Source organism: Schistocerca cancellata, chromosome 2, assembly GCF_023864275.1.
Source record: "Schistocerca cancellata isolate TAMUIC-IGC-003103 chromosome 2, iqSchCanc2.1, whole genome shotgun sequence".
NCBI lineage: Eukaryota > Metazoa > Arthropoda > Insecta > Orthoptera > Acrididae > Schistocerca > Schistocerca cancellata.
The window spans coordinates 549,095,489-549,119,969 of record NC_064627.1 but is presented as its reverse complement, the minus strand read 5'-3'; the positions used below and the strand labels follow the sequence as shown (position 1 = coordinate 549,119,969).

At 44.3% G+C, this 24,481-nt stretch overlaps 1 protein-coding gene across 1 annotated transcript in view; it reads right to left on the bottom strand.

The window, feature by feature from the left end:
- Positions 1 to 24,481, bottom strand: part of LOC126156153 (glutamate receptor ionotropic, kainate 2-like) — a 281,981-nt gene that overhangs the window by 133,199 nt on the left and 124,301 nt on the right. Inside the window, exon 7 of the mRNA XM_049916279.1 lies at positions 11,436 to 11,654. Within this exon, the coding sequence (XP_049772236.1) occupies positions 11,436 to 11,654 (219 nt within the window). The remainder of the gene's footprint in view (positions 1 to 11,435; positions 11,655 to 24,481) is intronic.

Below are 24,481 nucleotides of genomic sequence, written 5' to 3'. Positions count from 1 at the left end.
CGCTAGCTGCGCAGCATTTGTGCACCGCCGCCGTCAGTGTCAGTCACTTTGCCGTGGCATACGGAGCTCCATCGCAGTCTTTAACACTGGTAGCATGCCGCGACAGCGTGCACGTGCCCGTCGACCTGGGACCGGACCGCAGCGACGCACGGATGCACGCCAAGACCGTAGGATCCTACGCAGTGCCGTAGGGGACCGCACCGCCACTTCCCAGCAAATTAGGGACACTGTTGCTCCTGGGGTATCGGCGAGGACCATTCGCAACCGTCTCCATGAAGCTGGGCTACGGTCCCGCACACCGTTAGGCCGTCTTCCGCTCACGCCCCAACATCGTGCAGCCCGCCTCCAGTGGTGTCGCGACAGGCGTGAATGGAGGGACGAATGGAGACGTGTCGTCTTCAGCGATGAGAGTCGCTTCTGCCTTGGTGCCAATGATGGTCGTATGCGTGTTTGGCGCCGTGCAGGTGAGCGCCACAATCAAGACTGCATACGACCGAGGCACACAGGGCCAACACCCGGCATCATGGTGTGGGGAGCGATCTCCTACACTGGCCGTACACCACTGGTGATCGTCGAGGGGACACTGAATAGTGCACGGTACATCCAAACCGTCATCGAACCCATCGTTCTACCATTCCTAGACCGGCAAGGGAACTTGCTGTTCCAACAGGACAATGCACGTCCGCATGTATCCCGTGCCACCCAACGTGCTCTAGAAGGTGTAAGTCAACTACCCTGGCCAGCAAGATCTCCGGATCTGTCCCCCATTGAGCATGTTTGGGCCTGGATGAAGCGTCGTCTCACGCGGTCTGCACGTCCAGCACGAACGCTGGTCCAACTGAGGCGCCAGGTGGAAATGGCATGGCAAGCCGTTCCACAGGACTACATCCAGCATCTCTACGATCGTCTCCATGGGAGAATAGCAGCCTGCATTGCTGCGAAAGGTGGATATACACTGTACTAGTGCCGACATTGTGCATGCTCTGTTGCCTGTGTCTATGTGCCTGTGGTTCTGTCAGTGTGATCATGTGATGTATCTGACCCCAGGAATGTGTCAATAAAGTTTCCCCTTCCTGGGACAATGAATTCACGGTGTTCTTATTTCAATTTCCAGGAGTGTAGATGACGCATTGCTGCTCAGCGAGGCAAACACGCCTTACTCTGGGTTGTCCGTATCCGACACAGACATATGGGGGACCTGCGATGCTGGCGGCAGGCCTGTGGTAGGTTGGCGACCTAAGGAGGCCACGGTCATTGAAGTCAGCAGGGCGCTGCTTTCCTTGGCAGCGTGGAACATCAGTGGCCCCTTGCTCCATATGCTTCACTGTGTGTGTATGGGGGGGGGGGGCACTGAGAGGATGTGTGTGGGATTAGACATGTTGCCCTCTGGCAGTAGTCAGATGATGGCTGACGCTGATGCGTCAAGTTCCATTAGTAACACAGCAGGCTGGGATGGCAGGTGAGTGGGGCTGTGCGACCAAGTCCCGTGGAGGACCTAGTACTCTGGGGGATGGCGCAGCGTGGTCTCGAGCCCATAGCTGCTGCTGGCGATGCGTAGCCGTCTCACTGTGCAGCATAGCTCTGGTGGTGCTGGTCACCGGCGACGAGAAGAGCCCCTACCTCAAAATTCGCCGCTATTTATATGCCTCTGGTGCCCATTTCTTTCACAAACACCCGGTACTTAGTCACTTCGTTCACAACATGAGGCATGTCCTGGTGTGGTGACTTCGACCGCTTGTCATGGGCTGTCGAGGAGGAGGTGGAGGAGGAGATTAGTGTTTAACGCCCCGTCGACGACGAGGGCATTAGAGACGGAGCGCAAGCTCGGGTGAGGGAAGGATGGGGAAGGAAATCGGCCGTGCCCTTTCAAAGGAACCATCCCGGCATTTGCCTGAAGCGATTTAGGGAAATCACGGAAAACCTAAATCTGGATGGCCGGAGACGGGATTGAACCGTCGTCCTCCCGAATGCGATGGGCTGTCGATAGCGGTCATGCCATCATTCGCCAACCACTACGATTGATGGTTTCTGCCACATAATTAAAGCAATATATGACATACTCATATCTGACATCCAAGCTCAATTCGACTCTATGTCCATTAACGTTAGAGCATCTTTTGCTGCCAGGTGTAGCACTCTGAAATGCAGTTTTTGGCTGCCCTCGGCTATCTTCATCTCACGATCCCCTTGATTGTCTGTTATTCTGACGCACATGGTGTCACATTGACCCTCTACTGGCTGCTGTTGCTGCGTCTTTCTCAGTACTTCTTATTATTTCTGCTAAAGCCTTATTACTTTTGCACAAAGACTGGGTAGCGACACAGCAGTGCTGATAAATGCAACCTGGTAACGTTAATCCTCCTCGGCTCGTCCACACATGGATATGTCAATCGTGATGCTGCTATATGCAGAACTGGGACTCGTCTGCCAAGACAAAGTGGACCACTCCCGTGCCCAGTTACTGTATTCAGGCGCGCCTCTCTCTGCCTTTCTGTCAATGGAAGCCGCGGCTTACAATCCGTGATGCTCCAGACGTCGTTGTACTGTCCGCACTCGTCTTGCTGCAAATGAGACACAAGGGTCGTTATGTCCCCGTACATTTCTTCTTGTTAGTTCAAACAGTTTGCCTATGCTCTCGTTTTCTAGGCACGTGGGACTCTGCTTGGTGTTGAGCACTGAATTTCTTAATCTATTGACTCCTTTCTCAAGTGTGTGTCGTGGGATCCTGAGCAAAGCGACCAGCAGTATCACGTAATCACAAGCCGCAGTCTCCAGAGGCCACTGTCGAGTTCTGACATGTGCTCAAAGACGTTTCTCCTTCCTATAAGAGGCAAAGCACGATATTACTTGAAATAAAGCGTTTCTCAACAAGAAATCCACAGTGTAATATTTCGTCTGTTGCAGAACTAGCAACCCCCTCTGGCTTCGCACACGTAATATGACACCACTGGCCATTGAAATTGCTACATTACGAAGATGACGCGCTACAGACGCGAAATTTGACCGACAGGAAGAACATTCTGTGATAGGCAAATGATTAGCTTTTCAGAGCATTCACTCAAGGCTGGCGCCGGTGGCGACACCTACAACGTGCTGACATGAGGAAAGTTTCCAACCGATTTCTCATACACATACAGCAGTTGACCGGCGTTGCCTGGTGAAACGCGTACCATCATGTTTCCGACTTTGATAAAGGTCGGATTCTAGTCTATCGCGATTGCGGTTTATCGCATCGCGACATTGCTGCTCGCATTGATCGAGATCCAATGACTATTAGCAGAATATGGAATCGGTGGGTTCAGCAGGGTAATACGGAACGCCGTGCTGAATCCCAACGGCCTCGTATCACTAGCAGTCGAGATGACAGGCATCTTATCCGCATGGCTGTAACGGATCGTGCAGCCACGTCTCGATCCCTGAGTCAACAGATGGGGACGTTTGCAAGACAACAACCATCTGCACCAACAGTTCGAAGACGTTTGCAGCAGCATGGTCTATCAGCTCGGAGATCACAGCTGCGGTTACCCTAGACGCTGCATCACAGACAGGAGCGCCTGCGATCTTGTACTCAACGACGAACCTGGGTGCACGAATGAATCGAGGTTCTGTTTACAGCATCATGATGGTCGCATCCGTGTTTGGCGACATCGCAGTGAACGCACATTGGAAGCGTGTATTCGTCATCGCCTTACTGGCGTGTCACCCGGCGTGATAGTATGGGGTGGCATTGGTTACACGTCTCGGTCACATCTTGTTTGCATTGACGGCACTTCGAACAGTGGACGTTATATTTCACATGTGTTGCGACCCGTGGCTCTACCCTTCATTCGATCCCTGCGAAACCGTACATTTCAGCAGGATAATGCACGACCGCATGTTGCAGGTCCTGTATGGGCGTTTCTGGATACAGGAAATGTTCGACTGCTGCCCTGGCCAGCACATTCTCCAGATCTCTCATCAATTGAAAATGTCTGGTCAATGTGGCCGATCAACTGGCTCGTCACAATGCGCCATTCACTACTGTTGATGAAGTGTGGTATCGTGTTGAAGCTGCATGGGCAGCTGTACCTGTACACGCCATCGAACCTCTATTTGATTTAATGCCCAGGCGTATCAAGGCCGTTATTACGACCAGTGGTGGTTGTCATGGGTACAGATTTCTCAGGATCTATGCACCCAAATTGCGTGAAAATGTAATCACATGTCAGTTATAGTATAATACATTTGTCCAATGAATACCCGTTTATCATCTGCATTTCTTCTTGGTGTAGCAATTTTAATGGCCAGTAGGGTAAGTATGTACGGCAGGACGTCTTATGTGGCGTAGTAGAAATAAATTATATAAAAAAAACTTCCTTGGGAATCTTTCTATCTATTAGTGAAAGCTGCATCAAAATCCCTGCAGTAGTTCCTGAGATCAGCGTTCAAAACATGCAGAAAACTATGGCAGCGTTGTGTCGGCCACAGTGGAAGTCAGCACCGACATAAACAAAGGATGAGAGAAGTTGCGATGGTCAGTTGGAGGAATCCAAAATCATTTGCACAAATCACTTTCAATTAACAAAAAACTTTATTTCTGTTAAGGGAAAAAAACAATACTGAACTTTCCATGCTTCCTGTGCCTCTTACATGCAATAACAATGACAATCTAGAACTACTCGCAGAACGCAGGCTAAGTGACAGTTTCCTATTACTGTAGTCAAGGCTGGACCGAACAGCGATGGGAGGCAGGTTAAATCAGCATTGACAGGGCGTGCTGAATTCTTGGAGGTGTGGCGCTGCCCGCTCTTTCCATTAGCGCGTGGGTCACCGCCTTCTTGATGCCGTTTCGCGGCACTGCGCTAGTCGCTGTGCAGTCGATACTTAGGACTGGAAAGGCGGGGTCTTTATAATATATAGATAGAAGATAGATTATATAGATTCTGCTCGACAACGATGCTGTCTGTCTCTCTACACTGAACTCATGATCAGGAAGACGACGGTTCAAATCCGCTTGCGGCAATTCAGACTTATGTTTCCCATGATTTCCCTTAATAGGTTACTACAAATTCCGAGACGGTTTCTTTGAAAGAGCACGGCCGATTTTTTTCACCTTCCTTCCCTTGTTGTCGATAGGACGTTGAACACTTATCTTCCATACTTCCTGTTTGTTGCTTTCTGGAGTTGCAGCAGCTTCTTACTATACTGTTTTTCCCGCCAGATACGGCATCCTCTGTAGCTGACCAGCACGTAGCTCCCATCATTGCCACGAGATGTCACCCCAAACGCCAATTAAATATGTGACACTGAATTTTATCCGTAATGGATATGAGGTCACGGTTGCAAAACCAATAATAAAATGTCGGTTCAACCACCTATTCACAGCGTCATATGTAAGACCAACAATACTCTGCGATTTAAGCTAAGAAACAATTTACAACATGAAATCTGGTCATACGAAAGGACTGTTATCTACAAAATTCAGTAAAACACCAGTAATGCGAGCTATGTAGGCTAGACGGATGGTGGTTATCGCTGAAACGACTGGTTTTCGGTTACACCGTTTCTATTCGTTACCAGTTTAATCTGACTATTAAAACCGCTCAAAATAACCGGTTTCTGGAATAACCGATTTTCGGTTTTGAATTGCTATTACTTCCAGTAATAAACATACATTGACTGAAAAATTCTAATGGAGGTGAAGGAGTAGGAAATCACAATCGATATGGGATTGAGGCTGCGGCAGAAATCTGTCTCACTGTCTCCAGCAAAGGTGCGAAAGTAAAGAAGACGGGCGCGACGGCAGCGAGAGCGAAAGGTCACAAGTTGAAGACATCCCTGCGCCGTCACTTTCGGATGCTATCAATTTTATACCCTGAAACAACCGCAAAATTAAGGGTCCAGTTATTATCCCAAATCATAGCACGTTAACAAAATTATAGGTATGTTAATCAAGTTTGCCTTCTCTTCCAAGGAACTTTGCGGATGTTTTCGCCTTAAACGATATAGCAAGTTTGTTGTGCCTCCTACCGTTTTTAATGTTTTTAAAGGAAATGGAGCATTGTGTTTCATTGCTACCACACCTTGTAAAATATTTCCAGACTAGTGATGGTACAATTCTGCAATACAACCCTTGTCTCAGAACGAAAAACTACTGTATACGTCAGGGGGATACAGGTTTTGCACACCGCTAGTAGAGTACAAACGTACCATCTAATAGTCCACACCACATTGCATTAGTTGACAAATTTAAACTTTTTTTCTGCATCTGGTTTGTAAATGGTGGATTTACCTAATTTCAGGGTGTTGAATACACTGGTAAAATCAGTTGTTCTCTATGACGTCACATTTCCTAGATACATAGCAGAATAAAAAAATGGTAACATCGAAAATTGACACAATTAGGTCAAACAAAAATACACATTCAGAACGTTTTAAATCAATATTATTTTGTATGTATATGTGGGCATGATGGCAATAAAAGGTCCAGATTAGTTCAGAAGATATTTTCACCTTTAACCATCTTTGGTTTTTGAAAAATGCGGCAACTGAGCTTTTATTTTGTTTGCCGTTTCATCACTCTCCCTAACAAGACCCCAGCAGTATTCATCCATCACCGAAGGCTTCCAATGGCCTTGGTAACGGCGTTCCATGGTAAGAATGTCTTGGTGAAAGCGCTCACCATGCTCATCGCTTACGGCTCCCAAATTTTCCGGGAAGAAATCAAGCTGAGAATGTAATGAGTGAATTTTAAGCGACATTCTGCATCCCTTGCTCTTACAGTTGTCCAACAGATCATTCACAATGGTAACATAGTTTTTGTCTTTTCTGTTACTCAAAAAGCCCTTCACAATTGCTTTAATAGAAGACCAAGCAGCTAACTGGATGTCTGTGAGTTTGGTATCAGAAGTGGGATCTTTCAGAAATTTTCTTATTTGTCGTTCAACAAATATACCTTCTTTCAGCTTTGCCTCACTTAATTTGGGAAACTTTTCTTTTAAGTGATTGAAGGCCTCACCTTCTTTACCCAGAGCTTTTACAAAGTTCTTGATAAGGCCCAATTTGATATGAAGGGGAGGCAAAATGATTTTATCGGGCTTAACCAATGGGGTATTGTTCACATTTACGTTTCCAGGAACGTATGACTTCCTTATAGGCCATTCCTTGACTGTATGGTGGTTTTTGGTGTCACGGCGGTCCCAAAGGCACAAAAAGAAGCAGTATTTCGTGAATCCAGCCTGTAAACCCATAAGGCGTGCAACAACTTTTAAATCACGGCAAAGCTGCCATTCATGATCCTTATATTTGATTGCCTCTAGCAGCAAAGCCATTGTTTCAAATGTTTCTTTCATGTCTACTGCGTAAGCCAAAGGTACCACTGGAAATGCATTGCCATTATGCAGTAGTACTGCTTTCAAGCTGGTTTTACTGGAGTCAATAAATAGTCGCCACTCCCGTGGATTATGTTGTACACCTAGCTGCATTGTCAGACCATTGACATCTTTACATACACACATGGAATTCTGCATATCAAAATATTGAGCGAACGAAGCACTTCTTGATGTGAAACAGGAATTTTTTGTCCCTGGAGCTAGAAGGTTCTGTTGTTGCAGTCTCGACCCCTTTGCTGTTTCGAAAGTTTTAGATTGCGAACCAAATCGTTCAATTCTTTTTGATTCAAGAGCTGAGGCGAAGTGGCATGATATTGTGGGCAGTGCTCTTCTATATGCTCAATACTTCTTGATCACTTGACATGGTGTCTGGTTTCGTGGCTTTCTAGTTACAGACAGGAACAGGCAACCCCTCATCATGTGGCACAGGCAAATGCACTGAAGATACGTTTGGATACTTTATTTTATGTCTAGTTTTGCTTGAATGTCCCGAAACATTCGTAAGACAGAAGTAACAATCTGAATAATGGTCATTAGGCTCACACAACACCTTCGGAACAGCGAGTGGCATGGCTCGGCGTTTTCCTTTCAACCACTCGGTTAAGGTTGTAGTACAGGTTATGCAGGCAATATGAGGTGCAAAATTTTTATCTTGATCACCAACAGGACAACCAAATAAAATTTATATGCCTTCTTAACCAAATCAGTGATTGGCTTTCTTTGGGCTTTTGGAGTGAATTTCTCACACACATAACTAAAGTTGTTGGGATGGTTTAGACAGCAACGAGTTTTACTAGTTGCCATTTTTCTTAGCGTAAGTTTTAAACACAAAAAGTTTGCACTATCTTTCACAGGAAACACTCACTGAGGATCTCTTTCACACCACTGGATTACCACACCAACCATTTATTGACGATTTGTAGCTCATCTTGCTCTCCTCTGCAAATCATCAAAACAGAAGAACAGCAAAAAGCAAAATACTGAATACGAAAAAAATCCTTTAAAAACTCAAAAATGGTATTTGCTAGAACATTTTGAACGGTGTATTCGGATTCTACACGTCAAAATACGTACTAGCTAATGCATCACATCACCAGATTAAAAATGGCTGTTGTCTAGTGTTATTGTCTTTGCAACACTGTACCGTTTCTTGTATCATGTGTTTGTCGCTAGTTTCTAACTGTAGGCGTTGTTATTAAAATAGTGCTGATCGCTTTTTTTTCAATTTCTGTTGTAATCAAATATTTAAAAGCATTGGAACTTTTACGAACAAGCAATACTCCTTTTTTAAAAAAAGTATTTGAAAACTAAAAATTTTAGCATTGTTACTATGCCAAATTGATATGCCGGTTTTTTATCCGGTGATTAGCAAAAAATTAAAAAAGCTGTTGTAACCGAGACCACACAAATACAGAAAAATACCTACGAATGAGAACTAAAATACTAGTATCGGTCTTAACCGGTCGCTTTTTCCCCACCCCTAGGACAAACTCTTAGGTCATTTAAGTAAGGCGCAAAAAAGAAAGGGGCGCTTTTCGGCTTAACATTTTCGAGAAGTCAGCCGTAGCCATGCATATTCATGAATCCGGTCACCCAGTGCTGGGAACTGACGAAGATCTCGCAATTTTGCTTATACAAGATAAATGCAATAAACTGGATCGAGTAAAACAGCCGGAGATTGCTGTACACTGCATGGGAAGTCATGATACATTCGACAAACAGGTTACAGGTGACACAAATAACTTTTTCAGAAACTATTCGGATCTCTTTTAATATCCACTAATTACTGACTTCACAGCTTTCCGTTCATGGTGAGATTTGTGTAATACGTAATTATACATCTGTCTTTCTCCGGTATTGTCTTTGGATTTCATGTTTACATTCACGAAGCGTTCATTAGCGTTAGTTATCTGTTTACCTGCGGGATGTGGAGTTAAGGAAGATGCATGCATACGGCTGTTACTGTGACGCTGCGAGTGTCCAGGATAACATATGGACTTACATTTAAATCTATTTTATCGTTTGACTGTGATGTAGATGCACATATTAAAAGGACACGGCTGCAAGGGAAGTAGCCACATTTTATTAAGATCATTGTTCTTGTTTATGTTTTATATTGGATACTTTTAGAGATTCTTGTACGATTATTCTGATGATGAATGCCGACGTTCGAAACGCGTAAATTCTCGTATTTGTGCATTATAAATATGTAGTTCAGCTGGCATTTTAAGATAAGATGTGGAACAGATAATACATATATTATATACTCATGATTACTGTACTTACAGATTATATACAGAAACCCTCCTTGTGAAGCAGTTTATCTATTAGTGAAAACCCTGGGAAAGTCCCTGCAGTACTTTCCGAGATTTTGCTTCATAGTCAGAGAGAAATATGTATATAGCGGGGTACCCTACTTATAGCGTCCAGTTGGATGGCGAACATTGTATACGTTTCGATAATGTAGACAATCACCAGCGAGTTGATCTTTGAATGAATTTTATCCATAGTGGATGCTGTCGAACTCCGTGACCGTTCCTTTATAGGGTGTAGAAAAATATCCGCTACCAGTCACAATAAGAGGTTATTTATTTGTCACACGACCGGTTTCTCAGGTGTTTATACATTCATTTACATGTTGATACTGTTGGAGAGCATTGTATAAATACAAAAAAATTATTTGGTGGTGACTACACAGATACAAGTGGGACAATTTTAAGTGGTAAGGGAAAATGGCTCTGAGCACTATGGGACTTAACATCTGAGGTCATCAGTCCCCTAGAACTTAGAACTACTTAAACCTAACTAACCTAAGGACATCACACACATCCATGCCCGAGGCCGGATTCGAACCTGTGACCGTAGCGGTCGCGCGGTTCCAGACTGAAGCGCCTAGAACCGCTCGGCCACACCTGCCGGCAAGTGGTAAGGCAGCATTTGACGAAAATATATCTGTACTTACATAAAGATGAAGCACCATTATCACAGTTATGAAGTGGTGGCAGTTTTGCCACTTAGTTACACCCTTATTGTCATTTTCACGTCCATATTTCAGTTTTACTTGGTAAAAACAGCATAACTGTAATAATGGCGCTTCATCTTTATGTAAGTACAGATATATTTTCGTCAAATGCTGCCCTACCACTTACAATTGTCCCACTTGTATCTGTGTAGTCACCAGCAAATAATTTTTTTGTATTTGTACAGTTATCTCCAACAGTATAAACATGTAAATGAATGTATAAACACCTGGGGATGGGCGCAAGCTCGAAACCGGTCGTGTGACAAATAAATAACCTTTTATTGTGACTGGTAGCGGATATTTTTCTACACCATATACAGTTGATCTCTATTTAAATTAATAACAAGTCTGGTTCTTCATTTTGTTGCATCTTGTGCAGTGGATTTGAGTTTTTTCAAGCAAGCACCAATGCAAGTAGCGAGATTTCTGAACAAAAGAGCTGAGGTAAACAATTCGATTGAACGGTATCAAGACCTCATATACTAAATGACCAGTTCATGATATGTGACTTCATGTTACAGTTACTGGGGGTCATAAATCAAGAAGACCACCTGTGGACTGCTGCTGTTGCTATGAAGGTGCAGGCAAGACTTCCTATTCTGCTAAAGGTGTTTTGCTCTGCTGAAAAAAGACAAAACGTAAGTATAACAGAATATGTTAATAACAATATTATTGTTACTAACTGATAGATAAGTACTTACTGCCAGTGTTCTTCTGCTTTTATTCTGGCTTGAGAAAGAAACTGCTCCCTGCAGCTACCATTTCGTTATGATCCTCTCACTACAGAGTACTGACCTCGAATGATTCCTATCGGCCAAGAGCAAAATGGAGGAAGGAGAAGAGAGGGTTGGGGGGGGGGGGAGGGCATAGGGAAAGGTGAGGGTAAAGGGTGAACTTGAATATAATAAACTTAATTGTGTCAGCTTTAATCTGACACTGCCGAAAGTGCTGACTTTGCTGTCACCCGAACTGGCAGTTCGAAACTACTCACACCTGAAATTTAGCTATGTGTGGTGGGTAGCTCGTCACTTGTGCGTACTCACAATCCTGGACGAGACGATGAGGTGACGCCCCTGCAGGATGCTCCGCGTGTCCTCCATGTCCTCTTTGTTGGTCCTGGTGCTGGAGAAGCCCTGGGCCGGCGTCCAGGTGCCGACGCGCCGGAATCCAGCAGCAGACAGCTGCAGCACTTCCAGCGAGAAGCCCACGCGTCGCCCCAGGTTGTCGAATGCGATGCTTCCGGAGATTCCCTCGTGCTGTATCTACGATCCATCAACAAAATTCGCAGTCATTTAACTCTAATATTCACTACATTATACGAGATGTCATGCAGAAGTTCCAGAAACTTGAATTTTGCCCGCAAATGATTACGTGAGCTGCGAGTTACCGCCATGTGTCTCGCCATTCAGGGAGTTCTTGAATCTGTGTGACAGGTGGCTGCAAGCTGAGGAGTTTGGTCAATTGGCGGTAAGCGTATTTCAATTGCTGTCTTTAAATGCTTTTGTGGTTAGCCTGAAAGAGCGGTGTTTCTGTACGAAATTTTGTTATGTACTTGAGTAAACTGCTGAAGAAACGCATTAAATGTTGAAGCTAGATATGGAGTACAACTCATTACGTCAGAGATAGGCTTACGACTGGTATAAGCGTTTCACCAAAGTGTGAACATCGAATGATCATGATAATCGTTCCAGTCGGCCATTAACTGGCGACACACAAGCAAATGTTCAGTAAGTGGGGTACCTGACTCTGCTAGACTGTAGACACGCCATCTAAAACCTCTGCATCATATTGGCAATAAATTGTGGTACCTGTGAAAGTATTCTCTGAGAAGAACTGAGAAGGATTCCAGCGAAGTTTGTGTCACTACTGTTTCAAGACGACCAGATGCAACATCACGTTGAATGCTGCAGGGAGCGTCTATAACACTTTCAAGACAAGTAAGAATGCATGGGTATTTCAGACAAAATTTGAGTCTTGACCATGACTGTCCTCCTCACCTTCCCGCTCTCCTCCCCTCCCTCGCCCCCCCCCTAACTGTTCCCCACCCTAAGCCTCGCTCCCCTCCCCCTTCCCGCTCCCCTCTGCCATTCATAAGCCACACCCCTTTCCCTGCCATCCCCTTTCCTAAGCCAAATTTTCAAACCAGCTGTGTTACACGCATTTAGTTGTCCCAATAACCCCTCACCTTAGTTACATTTCCATAATACATATATAATCAGTGTGTTACATTTACATTATCATTATGTAACTGCTACATGTAGGTTACAATTTCAGTACATTACTTTAACATCACATGCAGCTTACAATTTTGGTTTATGTCTTTGCTACATCTACAGCACATAGGTTACAATTTCAGTTCATTACATTCACAACAAGTATTTTATTGGTAAGTCAATAGTAAATCACTTTCTGTTGCACATACAACTGATGACTAGCCATGTCTTCCGGAAAATGATACCATGCTATGCTGCACAATTCAAGGTAGAAGTGTTTACAACCTTTTGATAATAACGCCAGTTATTTCACTTTATAGTGGTAACTCTATGCATCTTTGATCAAATTATATACTGAACAGCCGATTTATCAACGTTATTTAACAAACATTCTCAGTAGTTACCAATGACTAATTCCTCGGCTAATGAGCATTTTGCACCCTTTGCGCCCCACCTTACGTGTTGTGTTTCAGTTTTAAGAGTGTAAATTTTTTCTCTCTGTTCTGAGACTTCTGCAGTAATTCATCTTTCATTAAACTTAATTTCTTTTTATGGATGCATCCGATGTTACAAATGTTATCATTGGGGTAAAGCGAATTGTCAGAACAGCTGTGCTCATAACTTTTAAAGTCATAATAAATATTCGAGGTAGTTCCATGACGAATTAAGCTATATATATCTGAGTAAAACATTTTAACACGTTTTGCTTGAAATTTCTTCAACATATACCCGTAAGTATCTTAGAAATATCTACACTAGCCATTCCTATAGGTAGAGGTTTTGTTTTTGCTTACTTCAGTAGCAACCAAATTTTGCTTAAACACGACACTGCTTTAAATTCACTATTGCAGACAGAGCAACAGCTTAATGTCTATCTTCCCGATTTGTTATTGGTTTCAAATCACTCATTTTTTCCACATTCTGCATAGTATATCCAAAAACATTGTTATTCATTGATTTAAAAAAAAAATTGTTTTCAGAACTACTTTTTGCATTCATACATTTCTCAGCATTAATATAGATATACAGTTTCATGCAGCAAGATTGACGGAATGATAATATCCGCTGAATTTTGTTTGGTAAAAGATTATTGTTCAGACACTGTTTTATATTTCTATAGTGAATTACCTAATTTTTTATTGGATAATATGGGAATCAGATTCTTTGGTACTCCTGGCTTTATCATTTTATCTGTGCATGACGATACAACGGGGCGAAATTCATGGATGTTTTCAGGACACACAAGGTCTACATCTAAAGTGTAGCCTATGTCTGAATCATTATAGCTAACTCTTGTTTGGATAGTACGCACGCCGATGTGCTGACTTCTGCAGACTCCAGAGGCAATAAAATAGTTTAATTATCTGCCTTTCGGGGTGTAACAGGCAGGCCGACATGCAGCGACGTCAAGCTCACTCACACACACACACACACACACATACACACACACACATACACACACACACACACACACACAGTAGCTGACTGTCATTTACATAATGCACAAGTGCACTTATTAACCTCTCAGAGACATATATGTGCTGTGATGTGATGGATTCGTAGTATCGGTTCCAGACCTCTATCTGTATGTACAAAACCGAATACGATCTTACTCTACCTGTTACCAAGCTCCAAAGCATGCAGTTCATTATTCGAAATCTCATGGGAAAATTTCTCCTTTAGAATTTACAAATCGCACATTTTGTGGCTGACAAAATTTTTCCCATTCTGCAACTGAGTCTTTACTTCATTTGCTATGTCCTACTTAAATTTCAAACAATAATCGCCACTTTTAAAGGTTCCTCTGTAATGTATATTATTTCATTATCTTGTCAACTGCTTTCATTGCTAGCAAGAAAAATAATCTCTATACCTATTCACTTCGGTTATTCGAATGGACATGGTCGATATGTACTGACGATTTGTTGGAGTCCATGTCTAATCTTTAACTATAGTTTATTTTTGTTCTCTCTGTGCCTGTACATTCCCCTGCTGATATCTATTGCAACTTATTTCTCAAAACTATAAAATTTCAGACATACAATATTTCTACGTACGCTGAGAGAAGCTTGGTCATTTTGAATGATATTAGACGCTTATCCCCCAGATAATGGTTTCAAAAACTAGACGTTTATCACGTATACAAATTGCTGTCGTAATTAAACTTTAAGAGATAAATGAATACAATTTCTAATTCTGATTCACCTAATGTCACTCATTTTTATAAATATAGAGTAACGTTCTCAAGCACTGGTGGAACTGCTACATGTTTGCTTCCTATTCTCCACAAGCAACGTAAAATGGTGGTTTTAGTGCCTTATATGTTCTACATAGACCCACCCTACTTGAGTACAACGCACGAAACATTCATGAAACTATGCGAAACAGTCACAAAAATCATTCTTTGCAATGATGTTCAACTCGCACGTCACATCGGCTTCAATGTCGGTTGCGTCCTTCATGTGAACTTCTGCACAATTTCGTGCTGAGATGAGTTCGTGTTGATAACACCAGCTCTCGTCACTAGTGATGGTCTTTCCCAGAAAGAATTGTTTGCATTTTACATTTCAATCAGGTCGCTGCAGGAGTCCACGGTCGTTGTTTTTGTTCAGGAGTCGTGGTATGCGGGACATACTTTGGAAACACTTCTCTCTTCTTCAAAACATGTGGAGAATTTCTTGAACGCTTTATTTACGATTCAACAACGTTGACACACTACAGCTACACGTCCACGACTCGAAGTGCTCGTACTTAACACTAACTGCCTGTAATTGACTGCACATTTTTTGTTTACAGTTGTTAGTTCAAACAATCACCATAGTTACTGCCTTCATGTCTCTTACATACTGTGGTGACAGAAATCATGGGGTACCTCGTAATGTCGTGTCGAATCTCTTTTTATCTGGCGTAAGGCAGGAGCTGCACGAGGTGTGCGCTCAACAAGTCGTTGGAAGTCCCTGGAGAAATATTGAGCCGTGCTGCGTCTATAGCCATCCATAATTACGAAAGTGTTGCCGATGCAGGATTTTGTGCATGAGCTGATCTGTATGTTATGTCCCACAAATGTTCGATGGAATTCATGATCTGGGTGGCCAAAACGTTCGCAGTATTGTCCGGGATGATCTTCAAAGCAATTGCGAACAATTGTGGCCCAGTGACATGCAGCATTGTTATCCATAAAAATTCCATCGTTGTTTGGAAATGTGAAGTACATGAATAGCTGCAAATTGTCTAATGGTCTCCAAGTAGCAGTTGGACCAGAGGCCTCAGTTCATTTCATGTAAAAACAACTCATACCATTATAGAATTACCAACAGCTTGCACAGTGCCTTGTTGGAACTTGGGTCCACTGCCTCGTGGAGTTTGCGCCACACTCGAACACTACCACGAGCTTTTGCCAAATGAAATTGGGACTCATATAACCAGGCCACGGTTTTCCAGTATTCTAGGGTCCAACCAATACGGTCTCGAGCCCAGAAGAGGCGTTGCAGACGCTGTCGTGCTGTTAGAAAAAGCTCTCTCTTCGGTCATCTGCTGGCATAGCCCATTAACACCAAATTTCGCCGTGCTGTCCTAATCGATACCTTCGTCGTACGTTCAACATTGATTTCTGTGGTTGTCTTACGCACTGTTGCTTTCCTGTTAGTACTGACAACTCTACTCAAACAATGCTGCTCTCGGTCGTTAGGTGAAGGCCATCGGCCACTGTGTTGTCCGTGGTGAGAGGTAATGCCTGAAATTTGGTTTCGCCGGCTCACCCTTGACATTGTGGATCTCGGAATACTGAAAAACCCAACGATTTTCGAAATGTCCCATGCGTCTGGTTCCAACTACCACTCCGCGTTCAATTCCCATGTTGCGGCCATGATCACGTAGGACACTTTTCACACACCTGATTGCAAATAACAGCTTCGCCAATACACCACCCTTTTATCCCTTGCTTAAACGGTACCACTGCCATCGGTATATGTGAACATCGCTGTCCCCTGACTTTTGTCGCCTCAGTATACCCAGGAATAAAATCAGTCTCGGAAACTTTTGGGCGGTCAGTGTATAATTACTAGAAGGATGTGTCCGCATTTTATTTTGTATAACTTAATTCGCTACATCCGTTTCGGCTGTTGAGACTTTAATGTTTTTCTCTTCTGTTCAGTTCTCATGTGGTGATGTGCTATAGGCACATTTTAAAATGAACTAAAGCTCTAAAATGGCCAGTTACGATAAATAAAGAACATAGGCCTGTTTTGTACAAACAGCGTGTTGGATGTGATGAATACTTTCTAAGAATTTGTCAGGGTTCTGGTGCCCACCAAGAAGAAATCAAAGGGACGTGTCTTGGATAAAACAATGTTGTAAATGTGTGAAACTATTGAATTCCTAAGCAGTTTCACAAAACTGCAAGCAATTAACCCAAGCTTTAACATGTAAAATTATTTCTGAACGGACACAGTCACCGGGAGAAATACGACTGCAAGCCATGCAGAAGGGAGTCGTATGGTCCTTGGCACCGTGACCGCGATAGCTTCCCTGGGGAAGACTGGACATTTTTTTGTGGTAGCAAATAAAGAAAACCTATAAATAGCGCCTCGCTGCTTCTCCGACGCCAGGAGTACAGTGGCAACAGAGCGCTGTCCAGTCCGACTACTTGATACGAAAACGGATAGAGATCGTCTCGTCAGAAGAATCTGAAGAAACACGCTCGGAAAAAATGACGCAGTACTATGTTCGTAGAAGTAAGAACATCCACCTCAAATCAGCGATGTTCGAAACTGTCCCGTCTTCAGTGTTTTCCATACATTCATTTTTCGGCGACTTTGCAGAGAAACTTCTCATTCCTTATCTTTTCAGTCCATTTAATTTTCGATTTCAATCCTTAGCACCACATCTCAGACCTTCAGTTATCTTTTTCTGGTTTTTCATGATTCATTGTCAATATAACACTGTTATCTAAACGTTATACAAAATTTCTTCCTGAGATTAAGGCCTATTTATGATATTACTGGAGTTCTTTTAGCCAGGAACGCCCTCTTTACCCGCCCTAGTCCATCTTTTACCTCCTCCTCGCGTCGTCCGTCATTTGCCATTTTGCTCCCAAAATAGATGTGTTCCTTCAATTCGCCCACTTCGCTTTCAGTAGTTTATTACTAACTTCATAGCTTATCTCGTTTCTGATACTCCTCATTACTTTCATCCATATTGTGTACTCATTAATTAGATTGTTCTTTCCGTTCAACAGGTTCTGTAACTTTGTTCGCTTCCATTGAGAACAGCAAATATCATTATTGATATTCTTTCACCCTGAATTTTGAACCCACTTTTGAATCTTTCCTGTACTTCGGTCACTGCAACTTCGACATATAGTTTGAACAGTAGAGGTAATAGACTGAAACCTTGTCTTACACCCTTTTTAATCCGAGCCCTTCGTTTTTGGTCTTCCATTCTTTTTGTTCAGTCTTGGTAGTTGTACACACACTATCTGATCAAAAGTATCCCGACACTTGATACTGGATGAGGGCTTGGTCTCTGCTGGGTCATCTTAATGAGACGTCTGAAAGCCTGTCGAGGAATTCAGCCCATTCACACTCAAGAGCCGAAAGCAGAGAGGAAAATAATGTAGGGAGCTCGGGTCTGGAGCGAAGTCGACGTTGTAAGTGATTTGAAAGTGTGATCCAAAGAGTTCGGATTGAGACTGTTGCCAAGTCAGTCCATTTCAAGACTGTTATTGTCCACAAACTATTGCCTCACAGATGCTGCTTCATGATAAGTTGCGTTGGCATGTTAATACCAACAGTCATCGTTTCCGATCTGTTCCTCTACTGTACGCAGCACATAAGCTGTGAAATGTGTTTGTATTCTTCCGCATTTACACGGAATGGTATATCACGTTCCCCTTACCAAACCCAACCGTTCCGTTGTATCGGGTGATCAAAAAGTCAGTATAAATTTGAAAACTTGATAAACCACGGAATAATGTAGTTAGAGAGGTAAAAATTGACACACATGCGTGGAATGACATGGGGTTTTATTAGAACCAAAAAATAAACAAAGTTCACAAAATGTCCGACAGAAGGCGCTGTACAGCAAAACGTCAGTGACTGCGCATGACAATAGTGTATACAAGAAGCTGTAATGAGAGAGAGAATCCAGGCGATCATTGTAGGCAAAACCACCCCTTCCTTCCGCCTCCTCGATTTCTATCTAACCATCTATGGCCGTCCTATCGCCCTCACCCCCACCCTTAAGTACCTTGGCGTCACCCTCGACTGTCGCCTCTCCTGGACACCTCATCTCCGGACAATCCAAGCCAAGGCACGCTCCCAACTCCGTCTCCTCAAGCTCCGATCCGGCCGTACCTGGGGTCTGGACCGCTCCACCATACTCCACACCTATAAATCCCTCATCCGCCCTATCCTTTGTTACGCCCATCTGGCCTGGATCTCCGCCCCCCCCCCTACCTTTTACGAATCCCTTCAGATCCTTGAACGCCATGCGCTCTGCCTCGCCTATCGCATCCGTCTCCCCTCCCCCACGCGGATCCTGTACGACCTCATTCCGTTCCCCCACCTCCTCCTTTTCCTTGAAAGGATACGGATCCTGTACACCTCCCATAAACTCGATCCTCCTCACCCGCTTGTCTCACCCATCCTCTCCCACCCCTACCCACTGCCACACCTGTATTCCCACGTCCCACCTGATCTCCATCACTCCACCCTCCTTACCCTCTCCCAAGGTGGCTTCCGCCAACTCCCCCTCCCTGATGATGTCCTCCTCCCCCCAATCTACCCCTCCTATCAAGTTTGATCCTCCCCTCCCACTTCCTGTGTCTTTTCCTTTGGGCACCCTCCCTCTCTTCTCTCTCCTTTTCCCCCATCCCCCCTTTTCTCCACCCCTCTTCCCCTGGGCTTCCCCTCCCCCTTCCTCCCTTCCCCCTCTCTCCCCAGCCTACGGCATCTCTGCTCTCCCCTCTTCCTCTCCCACCCCCCCCCTCCTCCTCTCTTGGCAGGTCCCTGGACTCGCACACGCTCAGTGAACATTCACGCACCAGAGGTCATCGCCAACAGTGTCTCGTGTGTGTGCCTTCGTTTTGTGTTTAGTGTTCTTTCGCTGTCACGCCACCACTGTTCATGTGTGCCGTCGCAGTCATCCGTGTTATGTGCGCCGTGTCAACTAGTGTTAGTGTTTTTTCTCGTCCAGCGTGAACGACTCCATGTTTATTGTTTTTCGTGTCTACAGGTTTTGCCCGCCGTTTTTATTGTGTTATCTGTGCCACCTATATGTAATACTTATTGTACCAGTCGCGGCTCAAGAGCAGCGTAATATGCTGCTGCCAGCCCGCCTTTGTATAAGGTGATCAAAATAACAATAAAGTAAAAAGAGAGAGAGAGAGAGAGAGAGAGAGAATCAGATGCGCCAGCAGTCGCAGCATGTTGACGTTACCTGAAAAGGCGCTTTTAGTGAAGCTGTATTATCAGAATGGGGAATGTGCTAGTTCAGCGTTACGACCCTATCGCCATAGGAAGAGGATTCGAACGTGTAAAGCTCTGTTGACAAATGCAGCTGTAACGAGAATCATTTCGAAGTTCGAAGCCACGGGTTGTTTAGACGATAGATTCCGTAGTGGCCGACCGAGCACAAGGCGTAATGCTGCTGAGACAGTTCAGGAAGAAATGGAGGCTGTAGCCGGTTCGTCTATGCACGGGGAAATCAGCGCTCGTCCAGTCGCACGTCGCACCGGCATTCCATACACTATTGTTTGGTTGACACTTAGGCGTACCCTCCGATGGTATCCGTACAAAATCCATCGGCATCATGAACTGTTACCTGACAATTTAGTGAAGCGGAGGGCATTTGAGGTGTGGGCCTTTCAAAAGATGGCGGAAGACGACGATTGGTTGAGTAACGTGTTGTGGACCGACGAAGCTCATTTCACGCTCCGAGGGTCTGTCAGCGCCCACAACTGCAGAATTTGGGCTACCGAAAATCCTAGAACTGTCGTGGAAACTCCATTGCACGACGAGAAAGTCACGGTATGGGTTGGATTTATCACATCTGTCGTTATCGGGCCTTTTTTCTTCGAGGAAATGCGAGATTCTGGTTTTGTAACTGCTACCGTGACGGGTGAGAGGTACGCCGATATGTTACAGAATCGCATCATCCTCAGCTTGGCTGATAAACACCTGCTGGAACGTAAGATGTTTATGCAGGATGGCGCTCCACCCCATATTACTAGACGCGTGAAAGATCTCTTGCGCGCGTCGTTTGGTGATGATCGTGTGCTCAGCTGCCACTTTCGTCATGCTTGGCCTCCCAGGTCCCCAGACCTCAATCCGTGCGATTATTGGCTTTGGGGTTACCTGAAGTCGCAAGTGTATCGTGATCGACCGACATCTCTAGGGATGCTGAAAGACAACATCCGACGCCAGTGCCTCACCATAACATGCTTTACAGTGCTGTTCACAACAGTATTCCTCGACTACAGCTTTTGTTGAGGAATGATGGTGGACATGTTGAGCATTTCCTGTAAAGAACATCATCTTTGCTTTGTCTTACTTTGTTATGCAAATTATTACTATTCTGATCAGACGAAGCGCCATCTGCCGGACATTTTTTGAACTTTTGTATTTTTTTGGTTCTAATAAAACCCCATGTCATTCCAAGCATGTCTGTCAATTTGTACCTCTCTATCTACATTATTCCGTGATTTATTCAGTTTTCAAATTTATACTGACTTTATGATCACCCGGTATTTTCATAGGGTACAGCTTGATTCGTTACTCCAAGTCGCTCCTTTCCAGTCATCTACTGTCCAGTGACGTCACTCTTTATACCATGTCAACCGTCGTTTCGCAGCGACATGAGAAATGAGTGGCTGATGAGAAGCTGCTCGGCCATTGCACCCCATTCTTTTTTACTCTCTAGTGTACAGTGTACTAGCTGGACTGCTGGTAGCTCACTGCCACGCACAACTGATTTTTTTCCGCTTATTTCATGCAGCTTTCTACAACAGCTCTACGCAGTGTTCGACGGTCCCTATCTGTCAGCACGTGACGCCTGCCTGTCTTTGGTTTAGCTCTACCTGTCGCATCTCCTTTCCACTACTTCACAATCACATCAACAGTCGCCTGGTCAACTTTCGAAGGGTTTAAATGCTCCTGATGGCGTTGTAGCTCAGTTGACAACCAGTGACTAGTCCATGTTCGAAGTCACTGAGGTTTCCTGATAGACCCAATCTACTGTCTCTTTTTCTCTACTGACGTCACAATACTCCCCGCCTCCTTTTACACTGGCGGGTCCTCCTGTCGTGACATTTGGTGGTCAATTCCACTTTACTTAGGGGTGTCTCGATACTTTTGATCAGATAGTGTACTGTTTATTTACCCGCCTTTCCGTATAGCTTACCCCCATTTTCGTGAGAATTTCCTGTTTCTCGCACCATTTTAGACTGTCGAATGCTTTTTTCGTCTATAATCGAGTTTTTATTTTTCTTAAGTTTTCAGTTCCAACGTCAGAATAGCTTCTCTGTTGCTTTTACCCTTTATGAAACCAAACTATCGCCTAACACATATTTAATTTTATTTACTTTGCAACTTCGATGCATGAGTTGTTAACCTGGTTGTGCGATAGTTCCTGCACTTATTTTCTGTTTCTATCCTCAGAATCATATGAATGATATTTTTCTGAAAGTCTGATGGTATGTCTGCAGTCTCGAGGATTCTACAGCTAACGTTAACAGTTTCCCCAATGACTTTAGAAATTCTGAAGGAATGTTACCTCTCCCTTCTGCCTTGTTTGATCGTGTGTCTTCCAAAGCTAGCATAAACTCTGACCCTAATTCTAGATACCCTACGTCTTCTATAACGACTTGCATTTCTTCTTCTGTCACATTATCGCATCAGTCCTTCCCCCTCGTCAAACCTTCAATGCACTCTTTCCACCTATCTGCCCTCTCCTCTACGTTTAACAGCGCAATTCCCAGTGCACTCTTAACACTGTCGCATTTTATTTTCAATTCACCTTGTTCTGACTGTTCTATATGCTGAGTCAAACCTTCCGAAGAGAATTTACCTTTCAATTTCTTCTCATTTTTTCTATAGGTATTTCATCTTGTCTCCTCTACACTCCCGATTTATTTATTTCCTAAGTGACTTACACTGACGAGCCAAAACATTATGACCACTGCCTGACGCGAGGTTGTATGCTGCTTGGTAGCGCTGAAGGCACGTGACGCGGTAAGAGAAGCGTGTGAGCGGAGCAGAGACAAATGGGGAATCATTCTAGCGCAGATAAGTTGCGCAAATGCGGAAATCCGCCGACGTAAGCGACTTTGACAAGAGCTAGATTGTTGTGACCCAAAGCCTGGGAGCGAGCATCTCGGAAGCGGCGAAGTTGGTTCGCTGTTCGAGTGCTGCTGTCGTGAGCGCCTATGCAGAATGGGTGAAGCATGCTGAAACCACGAGCAGGCGACGAGAAATTGGGCGCCCATATCTCATCAGAGAACATAGGGATCGGAGGCTTTCCCGCTCTCTACAGCAGGATAGGCGGCCATCTGTGGCTCATCTGACAACAGAGTACAGTGCTGGCGCAGGTGCAAGTGTTTTGGAGAACACCGTTCAGCGCCCACTGTAGAAAACGGTGTTCCGAAACGGAGGACCCCTACATGTTCTCATGTTGACACAACAACATCCTCAATTATGACTACAGTGGGCACGAGATAATTGAGATTGGACAACAGATCAATGGAATCGTGTCGCATGGTCGTCTTAATCCCGTTTTTTTGTTAAACAATGTCGATGGTCGTGGCCAGATTAGCCATCAGCCAGGGGAAGGGCTGCTCGAACGTGCAACGCGCCACTGACGCACGCCGGCGGAAGCAGTATTATATTATGGTGGATATTCAGGTGGACTTCCATGGGACATACTGTAGTAATCAAAGGCACCACGACAGTTGTGGATCACCTGTAACCCCTTATGCTTGATGTCTCCCTCAGCAGTGGTGGCATCTTCCAGCAGGATAATTGTCTGTGTCACGAGGCCAGAATAGTGCAGCAATTGTTTGAGGAGAATGATAGTGAACTCATATTGATGTCTTGGCCTTCATATTCGGCTCATCTGAATCCGGTGAAATCCAACTAGGACGTTATCGGGAGCCAGATCCGAGCCCGCAAACCAACCGCCCGTAAATTACGGTAAGCGTGATCTGTGCCTAGACATCTGCTCCCACAAACCTCTGGAAACCTATCAAGTACTTGTAGAATCATGGCACGTGAAATCACTGCTGAATTGCGTTCCAGAAGTGGACCAACACACTTTTAAGTAGGTGGTCACAATGTTTTGGCACATCACTGTGTATTCCAGTCTTTTTCTGAACGTCTTTATACTTTCTTCTTTCGTCGATCAATTGAAATATTTCTTCTTTTACCAAAGGTTTATTCTCAGTGATCTTCCTTGTACCTATTACTTCTGCGTCCAACTTCTGTGATTTCCCTTTTTGGAGATGTCCACATCTCTCCAACTGAACTACCTATTGTAGTATTGTAAGGTGGCGTGGTCTCCTGACATTCATTTCTTACATATTCCGCCCTCACAATCCTATTCTGCAAATCAAGATGCTTCACTCGAACCCAAACTCGATAAGGTAGAGTCAATTTTGTACGAATTCATGTAAGCGATATGCAAATATAATAAGTAAATCGAAAGTGTGCACTGAGGTTGAAAAGTCGAGGCTGGCATACACAACATGATGGCCACAGGAATTTTCGTTCTAAAGAGGCAACCATCCCGCTGGGAGGCCCATCCCTCCAGAGGGATGAGTCAACCCACACCTACTTCGGCTAGAGCGACCGCCCAGAGAAAGGACAGCTTTTGCCAGAGCGAAG